The sequence below is a fragment of the Pongo abelii genome, chromosome 12, assembly GCF_028885655.2.
Source record: "Pongo abelii isolate AG06213 chromosome 12, NHGRI_mPonAbe1-v2.0_pri, whole genome shotgun sequence".
Classification (NCBI taxonomy): Eukaryota; Metazoa; Chordata; class Mammalia; order Primates; family Hominidae; genus Pongo; species Pongo abelii.
In genome coordinates, this window is record NC_071997.2 from 123,142,444 (window position 1) to 123,157,482 (window position 15,039).

Here is a 15,039-nt window from a genome sequence, read left to right on the forward strand (position 1 = left end):
GCACTCAGATCAGGGCTTGAGAAATGTGTTATTATTCTAAAATGCCGGGCTGAAGAAGGCCTGCTTTTTGGCTGACGAATGGGTCACTGTTGAGTTTTAAGCAGGGAAGTGATGCAAGCAAAGTCTCCCTTAAAAGAATGTCTGTGGACAGTGTTGGGAACTGAGTGGGAGGTGGGGGACAGGCCTGGGAGGTGTGAACAAGTCAGGGCCCTGCTCCAAGAGCGGGAGGAAGCAGCAAGCCTGGGCCACAGGGGCAGGGCTGGTGGAGGACAGACGCTGCTGGCTCAGCACTAACTGGAATGGGCCCAAGGCTGGCTGGCCGCTCTGCACCCTATAGGGAACCTTCTGGGCTGGGGAGGGAGCCCCCGCCTGCGGGGCTGCTGCTGCGTGGTCACTGTGCTGACATGCCCAGCCTGGGGGCAGGTTTCTGCAGCTCTGCTGGGCTCTGCACCTCTTCCCAGTCCTCAGCCTCCTGGGCCTGCAGGCCTCAGGCCGGCCCAGCTCAACTCTCCTGCCAGGAGCTTCCTCGACTTCCTCAGAAGAGAAGAAATCTTCCTCTGAGGTGCACTGGTGTGTGAGCGTGTGCACATGTGGGTGTGTAGAGGCAGGTGTGTGTGTGCAGATGTGAGGGTATGTGCACACATAAGCGTATGTACATGTGTGAGGGTGTATACGTGTGTGAGGGTGTGCGCACACAACAGTACACACCCTTACACATGCACACACAAGGCCCCCGTGTGCCCCAGCTGCCGGCTCATATTCACTCTTTGAGGAGAGGCTGTGGAGCGTTCAGACTTAATTTCTAGGAAATTACTTGCCTGTCTACCTGTGGACTTTGAATTGAGAGACTCCAGTTTGCCAGCAAGCCCAGCATGTGACCCTCTGCAAGGCAACAGCCCCCCGTGTCCTTCTTTACGGGGTGCACTTACTCATATGTCCTCCCGCCCCCTCTAGGTTCCCACCAGAGGTAGGGACAGTCAGGGAGGGCCACATCCTCTTGGCAGGCCACTGTGGGCACTGCCCTTCACTCACAGAATGCTTCCTTTGCTGCTTCCATTGGGGTGATTTCCTAAATGAGGGACTGCTTGGGAGGAGGAGTTCAAGCCAAACGTTCTACTCCTGGGATTTCTGAAACATCTGTTAGAGGGTCACTTCTCAGTCTCTAGAAGATAGGGAGAATGCCACTTCACACCAACCCCACAACCATGGGCTGGGGTTGGATGCGTCCAACCACCTCTGTTCAGGAGGTTCACCTACCCAACATGAGGTCACCCAGCCTCTGCTAAAACTTCTGCCTGTTGGCTGCCTCTTCCCAGGAAACCCCACCCACTAGCAGATACCTGCTAGAAAAAAACTTGCCAAAATTTGCATTCAGGCATCTTTCATTTGTTTGTCCTAGTTCTGACCTTGGTTCTCCACACCCTATATGACAAATGTGTCTTTCTGCCAAATCTGCTTCCCTTCTTCTGCCAAAATTTCTCTGATTCTTTCAGCCCTTGAGTGTAGAGCCTGATGTCACCGTCCAGGGGACTTCCTTAGGCATCCTACTGTTTGCCGAGGTCACACCAAAACTGTCACCCTCCAAATGTGGTCTTTCCCCCAATTTGGGGCTTGATTCTTCTGCAGCCTGTTGACTCTGTTGAACTTTGAGTCAACTGGAGACCAAGACTGCAGATCTTCTGCCTGCTGGCTTCACTGGGACCTTCTCAGCTGCAGTGAATACAGATGCCAGCCCAGGCTGAGGGATTGTATTCTCATGATATGGACTCTCTGAATAAGGGGGCAGAAATGTGACTGGGCTTCAGGAACAAATGAAGCAGGGTTCTAGTTGCCTCTCTTTTCTCTTGCTTCTCTCTGCACCTTCCTTCTCACCGAGTCTCTCTCCCAACCAGCCTCCTCCACTTCGGGGTCACGAGACAAAACATAGCCACAGTGTCTCCCTAGCTGATGTGCTATGCTCAAGCCACCTGGAGACGCCTGGAATCTGTAAGCCCCAATTCCAAAATCATCAGGAAGTTTCTCTGGCCCAGTTCAGGTGTCTTGCCCACCTTGCACCGATGAGCCACCTGCTGTGGTTGTGGCTGCTGAGTAAAACTGTGAGAAACACGCCCACCTGCCCACACCCAAACAATGGACTCAGAGGACAAAGAACAGCAGAAGTGAGACTTTTAATAGTGCCTGGTAGGCAGGCACACCTGGGGCAGCTACAGCAGGTAACTTATCTCCTAGCACACAAGTCGCTCCCCCAGTTGAGTACTGTGGGGTGACAATCTTCCCGGACATTGCCTAAGTGTCATTATCCCCCGTATAAGGTTATAACCTGTCCTCTTCCCCTGTTAAGTTTCAATTTCCCAATAATCGAACTTTCTCCCCTTTTATGGGCTGACCCCTCTTCTGCATTCTGTTTGTTTATCACGACCTTCTAGGTGCATGAGCTGTGCCGTTTGTTACATTCACAGGCTGGCTGCCAGCGCTTAGATTTATCATGCCTTGAAAGTGGACCATTTAAAATGTTTTCTGACAAAACCCTATGCAGATAGGGGTAGGTAAGAAGAAGGTTCCAGGGAAGCATTGCTGGGCAATCTTGAATCTTGATTACTTTGTCCAAACAATGTATTACCCTTTCCAGTTCTGTGTCTTTTGCCAATTTGTTGAGTGGTCTGCATGCTACACCTTCATCTTGGCTATCGGCAAAAATGTTGAATAGAACAGAGTTGAGGACAGATCTTCTACCCCTCACTTAACATTTCCTACCAGGGGGGACATGTGTCTGCTAAGTAAACCATTTGATAATGATTAGTCAGACTACAGAGCCCTGCTTAGCTGGCGATAATACAGCCATAATGACACAGGGCAGTGTGGAAATGACGTGGCACTATGGAAAATGCTTAGCATGTAGCAACGGAAAAAAGTGGCATACAAAATTAATCATGAATGTACAGGGGGAAAAAGAGAGGCTAGAAATATTTTTAAAAGACAGGTAACATGAACTATATTTAGGTAGCACAGCAGGCAGAATTCTGAAAGAGGGCTGCTTATGGGTTTCGGCCAGCCTGGGTGAGATAACCTTGACTCCAGCTGGCAGGATGAGCCGCCTGTGCAGAGATCTGTCTCTTACAGCACCTGCAGGGATTCGCTGGGAATAACTGCACGCAAGCCCAGGAAGAGGCGTAGGTAGAGTTAACTGGCCATGAATGTGTACAAGGTGCTAGGAATGGAATAGAGTGAGTTTGGTTATTAATTCCTGCAATTCCCTTCCAAAGCACCAAAGGCAAGGCAGCCAGTGTGGTAAAGGGAGTATTTTCCGTCCTGTCTGCAGCCCTGTGCTGCTCAGCCAAATCTCGCTGACCCCTTCCTGGGGGTGTTTCATTCTCCTCATGTGCAGGGCCCTAGTGAGCCCACAGAGTCTGTCTGTGTGACTTAGAGAAGGATGCCCCTTCTGGACAGACGCGACGCCATGGGCACACAGTGTGGTGAGCGGCAGGCATGCTGGAATCTAGCCCTCGCTCACCTTTCAGCTGGATGCCCTTGCACAGTGGACAACACGCGCAACCGTATGTGCTGGCCCTGCCCATGTACCACACGATCTGCTCAGAAAACCTAGAAAATGCCTGATCCTGGCACAAAGCACAGCCCTAGTCTTCCCGGACAAGGCCTTAGGCTTTAACAGTGGGGAAGGCCTTCTGTTGCTGCAGCCCCCGGGCGACTGCTCTCTGGAGCTAGCAAGTCCATGACCATAGGACTGAGGACATCCCTTCCCCTATACCCACCGTAGTCACCTCCCACCTGGCACTAGTGGGTCCTCACCAATTTTATTTGAATTGAGCCTAGTTCATTCTGGAGGTTGAGACTAAACATCCTTACTGAGCAGGTGTCTTGGAGACCCCTGAAGGCCACAGGCTTATTTTTGCCCCAAGAGTGCAGTAAGATCCTAAAATTGAAGTGATCTTTCTTGCCCTCCTAGACTGACTAAAAGGCCTGGTGGAGACAGGCTGAGGAGTCCTGCACTTACCTCCGAATGTTCTGTTAGTTGGGTTTTCACATTCAGAGTACACTGTGGAGATAATCACCTTCTAGCTTTCTGGAAACTTCCTAGGTTTACCCCCTGGTACATTGCTCCTCCAAGTGATAATTCTAGAAACTCATTCCTTTGCCTTTGGCAATAATAACCCAGATCCCAGGACTCCAAATGGAAAAGAACAGGCTGCATTTCCAGACTTCTGGTGTGGAGACGGAAGCCAGACAGAATCATTCTGGCTGTGAGCTGCAGCGGTGCTGTCCATGCCAGTCTGGCTGTGAGCTGCAGCAGTGCTGTCCATGCCAGGCCAAATGCATCAAGCCCTAATGATGACTTGAAGCGTTATTAGGATTCAGGTGACCTCGTCATCACAATCCTCTCTGAGCAGTAAAACTGGAAAAAAAAAAAAAAAAAAAGGCAGATTGTGCTTGGGACTAGGGAGCCCCTGAGATGAGTTACACCCGGCATCTCCAATATCTGGGAGTCCCCAGGAAGCACCCTTTGGAGAAAGCATAAGTCAGTTCCCTAAAAGGAACTAAGGATGTGTTCCATCCCACTGTGCAAACCAAATTAATGCTGCGTACCGAAGGCCTTCCTTGCCAAGATAGAGCTGGATTTCTATTAGTCACTGAGGGCCATTTGCCTGTATGCAAATGGCCTTGCTGAGCTGGTGCGACGTCCAACTGGAGGTTTTGGGGAGCAGTCAGCCCCATGCATGTGTATTTAACAATCATCAGGGCATTCTCTTTTGGCTTCGAGGCTAAGCTTATTATCCAAGGAACAAATGGAATATGAAGGCTGCCTCAGCGCCGCCAGAGCCCATTAGGAGATGTGCTATGAAGCAAAGGCGGCGCGTTGACAGGGCTGCAGAGAAAGAACTTGGAAGCAGAGGCAGGAAAGGGAGGGCGGCTTCCGTCCCAGCATCCCTGAAATGGCTTGCTGTGAGTTCAGCAAGCCACGCTGACACCGCGCACCTTCCCCGTGCCTGGAGCTCATCTGCAAACAGATTACCTTGCAGACAGAACCTCCAAAGGGCCCTGTCATCCTACGGCACATCGTCATTCTTACTCAGAAGCAGGGGACGCAGGGCCTTTTATCTAACACCCAACAACGTAAACGTCTGTTTTCTGTTTTTCTCTCCTCTACTCTTTAGACAATAAACAAGAACCATCTGACATTTTTCTTAGTTTGTATATTTCAAACTCAATCCAACTTAAGCAACCTACCTGACCCTCCCCAACCCTCCTTCCCTCCCATGTTCTCTTTCCCTTTGGAGTCCTTACAAACTCTCCGTCTAGTTCCGAGGTTCAGAGAAGACTGAGAGCTGGGCCTGGGCCTCGAAAACTTCCCGGTGGTTTTCTACTGCACTCACGCCCTCAGGTACCTGGTGGGGTAGATACCACCTTTTCGATGTCCCCTCCTCTCCACCACGGCCACCTACTCAGACCACTTGCACTTTGCACCCGGAGCATGACAGTAGTCTCCTAACTGTCCCTGACCACAAGCCACACCCTCTGCCATCTTTCCTCTGTTTGCTGCCAGAACGATGTTTCTGAAATACACAAGAGACCTTGCGGCTATCTTCCTCCCTCCCTCTCTCTACCCCTGCTTTCCTCCCGCCTCTACCCTCCTCTACTTTCTAAGCATCTGCTATGACCAGGCATTGTTCTAGGTTTACAGATCTACAGGGTGGGACAAGAAGACATCATAGCCTCTGTCTTTTGGAGATCATAGAAACATTTGCTCTGGGGAAATGCTAAGTAACAACGTACACCATTAGTTGTTTAAAAACGACTGTGACTCACTGCCAGGAAGAAGACTTTGTAAAAGGTAATGTGAAAATGTTTTCCCTGCTCAGAATCTTCCAGTGGGATGATCATGATGTGTCAATGCAGGCTTATTATTGTAACAAATGTACAACTCTGGTGGGGGCAGGGGCTCTATGGGAACTCTCTGTACCTTCTGCTCAATTTTACTGTGAACCTAAAACTGCTCTTTAAAAAAGGTCTTCTTTTTTTAAGTCTCCCAGTGGCTCAGCATACAAAACCTATGACAGAGGGCTGGGCTGAGTTTTTCCCATGCCCACTGTGTTCCCTAAGGTCCATCTCCCCAAACCACTCCTTGTTTGAGTACCCAATGCTCCCGTGCCCCAGTTCCTTCAACAGCCTCTCTCTACTTACTGCAACTTCTTTTCCTTCCCTTGGCTATCCTCTCCTTTGAGAAACTCAGATGTCACCTCCTCCAAGAAGCCCTCCCTGATATAACCAGGCTGGATTAGGTGCCTCCCCTCTGTGCTCCCAGAACTCCCTCTGCCTGTCACTGTCATTGCATCACCTTGTAACTGTACATATCTGCCACCGCCACCAACTCCCACTGAACTAAGTGCCCTCAAATAGGGACAAACAGAATTTTTTAGCATAGTTACTGAAACACATGTAGGCTTCAGTAAATGAATGGATGCAAAATAAAGCTAATAGTATCTGGTTAGTGAGAACACTGAGAAAATTCTAAGGAAAGGAAAAAATAGATATATTTGAGTTTTTACCAAAGTTCTAGAGATTGCAAGAATGAGCTTCCTGCCTACCTTTGCCTCTAATAGCAATGCTGCAGTTGAACCTGACAACCTGTTACCATGATGTAGAGAAGCCAATGCAACAGAGGAGAGTACATGTTTAATCTAGTCTTTGTGACTTGGCTCTTGTATCACTAAAAATTGTATTTGTGATAAGTAAATAGGAGTCATTAAACATCAAATGCAATTTAAGTGCTCCGGAAGGCACGCTCCTTGGTTTCAAAACCTCTGTGGATGTAAAGAACCCCCTAGAATAGGAGTTGGACAGTCCTGGGATCCTGGCCAAGTCCCACCCTCAGTCCTTAAGGTGGAGGGCACATTGTGCTCCCTCAGGTGGTCCAAAGAGACCATGTGGGTGGAAACACTTTGTAAACACAGGGGCTCAACAAATGCTAAATGTCACTCATGAAATTGCATCCTAAAGCAAATAAATAAGCACACTTCTTTTCTCTAAATAGCTGTGTGTAGCCTTGGAGTTCTGGCTAGGGAGTCACCCAACCCCTGGTTTTGCCCCTTGTGGCGACATCTGAGATGCTGGATACAAAGTTGGATACAAAGCAGGGTGGGGTCTGTTCTGTAAAGAGCTACAGGCAGCTGAGGGCTCAGAACAGTGGACACTGTTTCAGAGACCAGAGAGGTAAAGTGAGGAGACTCCCTTCCTTCTTTCTTTCTTTTCCAGAACCCACATTGACCAGAGACTTTGCAGTCAGCTCACCCCTCCAACTCCTCACCCTGGAGTCCCTGACCCCGGAATTTCTGCATCAGGCTGCTCAAACCTGAATTTGACAAAATTTCAAAGCACTGTTTCTTTACGTTGATAAGACAACGGATAAAGTGCCATACTTGGAACCTAGATCATTCGATGTTGCCTGTAGCTGAGTCCACTTCTGTCACTCACCCTGCATTGCCCTGCTAGGAGCAAGGGAGAGAAAGCCAGCCAGAAGGCATGGGCTCAAATCTGGCTCCTCCTGTGGCCACTGTGAAAGCTGATCATACAACGGTCACTGTTGTCATAGCCAAGCAGAGTTACGAGACCACGGGGAAAAGCACTTGGACCACATAACATTGCTCCAAGAGTATAACTGTCTCCAACCCTGGCTGCTGGAACAAGTGTTGCAACCTGAAACCAGTTTGATCTAATAGCTACGGAAACAACCTGCGGAAATCTAAGACTGGTTTCACCCACTCACCAGTCAGAGCTTGCCAGATCCCCAGAACGTTGCTAGTGCTAATGAACTTGCTTTCCTAACAATCCGTAACATTTCTCATTTTTATGAAACCTACAACCTTCTCTTTGCTCTTTGGACATACTGAAGACCACCCAGTCTGTGTGTATGCCCCAAACTGAAATTCTTGCTTCCCAAATAAAACATTTTAAACTTAGAGATTCGTCTGTATATTTTATTTGACTTTGACAGCACCAGGGGCTCCGGCACAAATCTCCTCCTTCCTTCAAGCCCTTTTCTGCACAGTCCCGTGGGTCTGCCCTGAAAGAAGTCTGATGATGACCCAAAGACACAATGTCACTGGGAGGTAAATTCAGGATTGCTTGACCGAATGGCCCGCCCGAGGTCATGGAGGCTGCTGGAGGAACATAAAATGGTCTTCACCAAGTGAAGCATCGTCGGTCTTGGCCTGTGTCTAGCTGGAGAATGTTAAAATTCTGGGGACACAACAGAAAAGGCACAGTTGTGGGGACCAGGCCAATGTCAGCGTGAGAACTGGCTCCATCCCCCTCCCGTGAACTAGCTCTGCGGCCAAGGCAGGTCTGCATTTCCCGGTCTGTGACACAGAGTCAGTAACATTGCCTACTTCCCGGGGCTATTTCCAGAGAAGTGAGGGAATGGAATGGGTGTGGAACGCCTGCCATCTGCAGAGCCCCGCATGAAACGTCTCTGTCTTTCTGGCCAGCCCTGAGCCAGGGAAGGGACTGGAAGCGCAGCGGGTGGCTGAGGCGGGCTTTCGGCAGCTTTCCCCCAGCCTTGCCCCTCCCCGCCTGCTGAAACACAATCTATGGTTATTGCCTTCCTGGAGATGTTAGCCGCCCCCTCCAGAGGTGGTTCCAAATCTATTTCTCATTTGGCTGACTTAGGAGAGGCTGCGAATCGGTCGCTATGGTTTCTTCATTTTCTCCTGACAGCTTAGGAATCATTTTTCCAGTTATTCCCAGGGGAGGAAAAAGAAGTGGAGGAAGCCAGTGTTTGGAATGAGGGGAAGCTCATGGATCTGAAATGCAAACTCTTCTGCAGGAGACCCGGCGCAGCTACAGGGACCCATCACCTCCCTGCAGGACCCCCACCCAGCCCCCTCCAGCCAGCCCTGTGTGGCTGTGGCCCCGCTGCAGAAACACCTCTCACTTAACGTTCCAGCTTCTCTTCTATTCGGCCAGGTCACAGCTGCTGACTTTGTGCCTGCTGTAGCAACCCCGAGCCCTCAAATAAACCCTCCCTCCCAGGGCAGCCTCTCTAAGGGAGGAGACAGACGGTGACCAAAAGCTGTCAGTTAAATACACAAACAGGACTTAGAGGGTGGAAAGTGACAAGAAGAGAAATATGGCAGGAAAAAGGGGTGGGGGTGAAATTTTACATAGAGCCGTGGGGAAGGCTGCTGAGGAGGACCTGCAGGAGTTGGGGGCTCCCAGACAGGAACTGTGGCCCACTGCACGGATATGGGCAAGTTTGGAAGGGAATGAGCTGCCCCAAGCCTCAGCCTCGGCCAGCCATTCTCAGGTCCAGGCAGGAAAGATGCCAGCAGTCCCACATCAGCTGAGGTGTTCAAACACAGTGGTGTCCTCTAAGCAGGGAGACTGCAGAGGGGATTCAAGCCCTGGGCAGGGGGCTAAAGTAGGCCAATCCTGGATCTGCAAGTGTCCCTGGCCCAGCAGCTTATTGGCTGTGCAGCGTCTCAGGCACTCCCTAAAGGTCAAGGAGTCTTGGCCGAGACTTCGGCTCACCCCAGCCCAGCTTCTACTTCTGGCCAGGAATGGCATTTCCTAACCACACGTCCTCAGAGCAGGGAGGTACATCTCCACCCACTCCCATTCCTTCTCCACAGCTTGCCACGGGGCAGTGCTGGGTTTGGTTCCTCTCCTTATTTAGAGCTAGGGCGTGTCAGGTGTGCAGCTGAACAGCTACCAGCCGAGGCAGAGAATGCAAGTCAGCCATGGGTGGCATGTCGGGAAGCACCAGAAGGTGCAAACTTTGGCATCCAGGGCCTCCCTGGACCTGCTGAAATTTGGTCTAAATGTGCTCTTGTACCCGTGTGGGAGGGCTGAGTGCAGCCTGGGTCTGGGATTTCAGGGAGCAGAGTATGATTCTGGATGAGTGATTTAGCCACAAGTGAGAGTATTTACTGAGCCCAGCAATGGGTAGAGCGTGGTTCTGGGGGTGGCTGGCTTGGGGGCGATACAGACATGTAAACCAGTTGTCCGTGTGAGTGGAGGGGGCAGAAGTTGGTAAGATCAGGGAGTGACGGGCAGGAGGGTCTGGGAGCTCATTTCTCATAATTAGGTGTTTTCATGGTAGCTTTGTGCTGCCGCCGGCAGAACCCCTTGTGTGGATGAACTTGTAGTGGGATGATATTTTAATCTCCCATATTCTGTTAGTTTGCCAGAGCTGCCCTAACAAAGTACAACAAACTAGGTGGCTTGAAACAATAGAAATTCACTGCCTTGCAGTTCTGCAGGCCAAAAGTCTCTGATCAAGGTGTGAGCAGGGATGGTTCCTACTGGGGCTGTGAAAGAGACTCTATTCCAGGCCTCCCCAGCTCCGGGTGGTTTTCTGGCCACCTTTGGCATTCCTGGGCTTCTAGATGCATCACCTCAATCTCTGCCTTCATGTCCACATGGCAGTCTCCCCGTGTGTGTGTCTGTGTCCAAATTTCCCCTTTTTATAAGGATACATTCATATTGGATCAGGGCCCACCCTACTTCAGTATGACATCATCTTAACTTATCACATTGGCAATGACCCTAGTTCCAAATAATGGTCCTTCGGAGGCACCGGGGGTTAGGACTTTGTATTCGTTTGTGGGACTGCTATAACAAAGTACTGCAGACCCAGGGGCTTAAACAATAGAAATGCATTTCTCCCAGTTCTGGAAGCTGGAAGTTCACGACCAAGGGGTCCGCAGGGCTGGTTTCTTCCGAGGCTTCTCTCCTTGGCTTGCAGAGGAACGTCTCCTCACCTGGCCTTTCCTCCGGGCGTGGCTATGTCCATATCTTCCCTTCTCGTAAGGACTCCAGGCAGATGGGATTACAGCCCACCCACAAGACCTCATTTTAACTTAATTACACTACTTCTTTAAAGGCCCTTTCTCCAAATGCAGTCACATCCTGAGGTACAGGGGTATGGATGTTGGAGAAACACAATTCAGGTCATAAGACTTCAACATATCTTTTGGGGGGAAACAGTTCAACTCATAACACATACTGTGAAGCAGTTTTACCTCTTGCTGCAAACATTTCCTCAGCTCCTATTCTGTGCTGGGCCCATGCTAGAGGCCGGGGGAGCCGTAGCATCACCCTTCCAGGAGCCCTGTCTGCAATGGGTGACAGACCAGTCATGACTGTAGCTCATGTGACAGCTGCCAAACTAGAGGCCCAAGGGTGAGGGGCTGGGAGAGCTGAGAGGGGCCACACTCGCTCTGTGGGGAAGCGAGGCAGGAAAACGTAACTGGACAAGGCTGACTGGGAGGTGGCCAGACCAGCAGGAGGGTGGGGTGTTTCAGGCAGGGGGGCCACACTTGCAGACACTCAAAAGCACCAGGGAGCCTGGCACATTCCGGAAACTGCAGCTGCTTCCTCTGAACCTTCTGGGCATCTGTGAGGCCCTCCCGTCCTGGATCCCCAGCACTGCAACCCAGTTCTGTGATGTGTGTCTCTGAGTGCTCCTGCAGGCAGGGCTGAGAGCTCCCGTCCCTCCCCTTGCTCCGTTTCCATGTTCTGGGAGGAAAGAATGAATGGAAGTTGCGAGGAACTGGGCTCACATGTTCAGCAGTTGGCATCGACTCAACAGTCCCGTGCCAGGTGCCTCACTTGCCTTGCATTTTTTTTTGCAGCGTAAATCCACCTTTTATTGCCTCCAAAAAAGATCTTTTCTACAGCTTTACCCAGGTATAACTGACATTTAATGAAGCAGTACAATTTGATGAGTTTGACATGTCTACACCTGTGAAACCGCCCCCTGAAGCCCTGTGCCCCTCTGTCACCTGTCTCTCCTGCCCCTGCTCACCCTCCCTCTGTAGGCAGACTCTGATCTGCCTGTCACTGTGATGAGTGTGCATTTTCTAGAAACTTATCCGAATGGAATCATTCATCACACACTCTTCTCCCATCTAGTATAAGGAGGTGACGTGGAACTTTCTGAGAAACGGTCAAACTTTTCCAAGGGGGCTACGCTGTTTTCCGTTCCCGCCAGAGAGGAGCAGGGAGGTGGGGCGGGGAGGGCAGCTGCCCTCCCGGCCGGCACTGATTGTCTGTCACTGTAGCTGTGGGCGTGTGGTGGCATCTCACCGTGGCTTTCATTTGCATTTCCTGGTGGCGAATGACTCCGAGGTTTGGTTCTCACGGCCCGCCCGTGAGGTAGGAGGTGTTGGCCCGGTTTCCCAGGGAGGAGGCTCAGGAGCAGAGCCATGGGGTGAGCTGCCCGAGGCCAACCCGCCCCTGAATGGGAGAACCGAAGTTGTCCCTGTTGCTCACCTTCTTCTTTCCTGAGCTGGCAGATCCCCTGTGACCCCACTAACTCTGAGCCCCACTGGGTGTCCAGTCAGGGCGAAGGGATCAGCTGAGGGAGGAAGAGGGAGGCGCCGGCTTCCCCGTCCCAGGCTCTCTGTCTTCAAAAGCAATAAAGGCGCCCGGCCCTCAACTCGGAGCCTGGCCAGGGGCCCCTTCTTTTCTATCAGCCTCAATTCACTAGACGCCCATAACATGCTCCTCTTCTCTTCTATCAGCAGGAGCAGAGTCCCCCAGCGAAGTATCCCCGCTCCCCACAGAGCCCCTCCAGCCCGGCTCCCTCATCCCTGGAGAGGATCCGAATCTCCTCGGAACTCACCCTCCCGTGGCTGCCTCTGCTGTGGGGACTCCCGAGGCTGTGGACAAGTGGCTGGAGGCATCCCCCTCGGAGGGGCGTGTGGCAGGAGCGCCTCTGGGGCGGGGCAGCCACCTGGGGAAGAAAAGGGAGGGCCACGGGGCCCTTGGGTGCCTGTCCCGCCCCACACACGGGGCCAGCTTTCCTCTTAGCACACAGGGCTGTGTCCCTGCACGGATTAACCAGACCCCAGAGCAGGGGAGTTGATGGATCTGAGATAAGCTTGTGCCCCCCCACCCCAAGTCATGGAGTCAAATCTAACTTACGGGGTTTCTCAGCCAAAATGCCCTTTGTCACCAGGACTGTCCCAACAAAGGCCTTTCCCTCTTCCTTTGGCTACTCTTTCTCTTGGTCTTGGTCCTTATCGCACTCCTCAGCAGCACAGGCAGGCTGTGTGTGTGTGTGTGTGTCCGCACTTGCACACGTGGTGTGCCAGCAGCTGCAGAGTCATTTGGGCCTGAGTTCTGCAACTGAATCCTGTTCCCCTGTGAGGCTTTGTCCCGTTAATGAACTCTCTGAGATTCATTTCACTTCTCTGCATAAGGGGCATGACACAGCCTGGAAGTTGGGCGTGATGAGTCAGTTAAAGGGGAAGTGTCATGTCAAGAGCCTCTGCCTGAGCCTGCACCAAGCAGGAACCTCCACAGGTTTTCTCCCCACTTGTGCCCCTCACTTTTGCCCTGGCCTGTGTCCTGAGCCCAGGGAGGGAAAGGAAGGTCTGTGGGTCGGTTCCAGGCAGGGGTAGAGCCCTGAGCTGATGAGGGTTCTGAGCCTGCGGTCCACCCCGACAATGGAGAACCTGCAATGCTGGGCCAGGAGCCTGAACTTCAGGCTGCCAAAAGTAGAGTAACTCAGCAGGGGCGGGTTCCCAGGGCCCGTGTCCCCTTCCTTCTCCTCACCTCCAATAGCAAAGGGAGGGGTCAGCGGCTGCCTGCCTGCGATAAATCCGAGAAGGAGCCCGGCCAGCTTCCAGATGTAGAAAACGGCCGACTTGCTCTCGGAGTTTTGTAGCTGCTTTGACTAAAAGTATCACCCCCACCACACCCCAGTGCAGAGAAGTGAACCAGCGCTGAGTCACAAAGCACAGCCCCAAGCCCGCCCTGGGCCACAGCCCGCCCACCGCACCCCCAGCTTCCTGAGGTTGGGTCGTGGGAGCGGAGACCTGAGAGATGAGGAGCTGCATTGAGGTCTGGGAGGAGCATGCTAAGCCCATGGGATGGCAAGAGCAAAGTCCCCCCAGCAAGGGACAAGAGAGTGGCCAGGGCAGCTGTGCCCGAGACTGAGCCTGGAGGGTGATGGGCAGCAGGGACTGTCCGGAGCCTTGCTGGCCAGGGATGAGTTCAGTTCTCACTGGAAAGCCACTGGAAGGTTTTAGGCTGGGGAAGGGCAGGATCTCCTGATTTAGAAAGGCACTGCTGGCCGGGCGCCGTGGCTCATGCCTGTAATCTCAGCACTTTGGGAGGCCAAGGCGGGCAGATCACGAGGTCAGGAGTTCGAGACCAGCCTGACCAACATGGTGAAACCCCATCTCCACTAAAAATACAAAAAATATTAGCTGGGTGTGGTGGCACGTGCCTGTAATCCCAGCTACTCAAGAGGCTGAGGCAGGAGAATCACTTGAACACAGGAGGCGGAGGTTGCAGTGAGCCAAGATCACACCACTGCACTCCCGCCTGGGTGACAGAGCAAGACTCCATCTCAGAAAAAAAAAAAAGAAGAAAGAAAGAAAGGCACTGCTGGCTGCGTGGTGGAAACCAGTCTGCTGGAGGGCAAGAGTGGAAGAGGCCATTGCAGTCACTCAGCCCAGAGGAGATGTGGGTCTGGCCAGTCCACCGCAGTGGAGGCAGGAGGAGCGTAGGGTGCAGGGTTCATATTCTGGCTGCAGAGTGGGGTTTCTTGGGGGTCACGGCAGTGGAGGCAGGAGGAGCGTAGGGTGCAGGGTTCATATTCTGGCTGCAGAGCAGGGTTTCTTGGGGTGCTGCTACTGACATTTTGGACTGGAAGACACTTCACTGTGGGGTCTGGCCTGTGCACTGTAGGGTGTTTAGAAGCATCCCTGGCCCCAATCCACTAGAAACCCATAGCCCCATCCACCCCCAATTATGACAATAAAACATGTCTCCAGACATTGCCAAATGTCCCCTGGGGGCCACGGCCCCTCTGGGCTGAGAACCACTGCTGCAGAGCCTGCAGAACTTAGGGCTAGATTGTGCGTGGATTTGGAGCGAAAGAGAAAACAAGCACCACCAGGGGTTTCTCATCTCAGCAATTAAGTGGGGCAGTTACTGAGTTCAGGAAGCCTTGAGCCAACGGCTGCTGTCAGGTTGAACACTGGAAATCAACATTGGAAACTGGAGTCTGGA

The 15,039-nt window shown here is 52.1% G+C and overlaps 1 protein-coding gene across 1 annotated transcript; it reads right to left on the reverse strand.

Moving 5' to 3' along the window:
• Positions 1-10,592: 10,592 nt before the first annotated feature.
• LOC103889901 (uncharacterized) lies at positions 10,593-13,859 on the reverse strand. Its single transcript, XM_024242127.3, has 3 exons — positions 13,576-13,859; positions 12,641-12,751; positions 10,593-11,532 (listed from the first exon to the last, which is right to left on the reverse strand). The coding sequence occupies exons 1-3, from the start codon at positions 13,857-13,859 to the stop codon at positions 11,151-11,153; spliced, it is 777 nt and encodes a 258-aa protein (XP_024097895.2). The 3' UTR covers positions 10,593-11,150.
• Between the last annotated feature and the right edge of the window lie 1,180 nt (positions 13,860-15,039).

What these genes read in the sequence shown, in the direction of transcription:
- LOC103889901 (XM_024242127.3), bottom strand. Translation starts at nt 13,859, where the DNA reads ATGCAGCTCCTCATCTCTCAGGTCTCCGCTCCCACGACCCAACCTCAG. An exon ending in CCCTCCCTTTGCTATTGGAG is followed by an intron (nt 12,752 to 13,575) that starts GTGAGGAGAAGG and finishes TTTCTTCCCCAG; the next exon opens with GTGGCTGCCCCGCCCCAGAG. An exon ending in GCAGAGGCAGCCACGGGAGG is followed by an intron (nt 11,533 to 12,640) that starts GTGAGTTCCGAG and finishes CTTTCCTCCCAG; the next exon opens with AACATGGAAACGGAGCAAGG.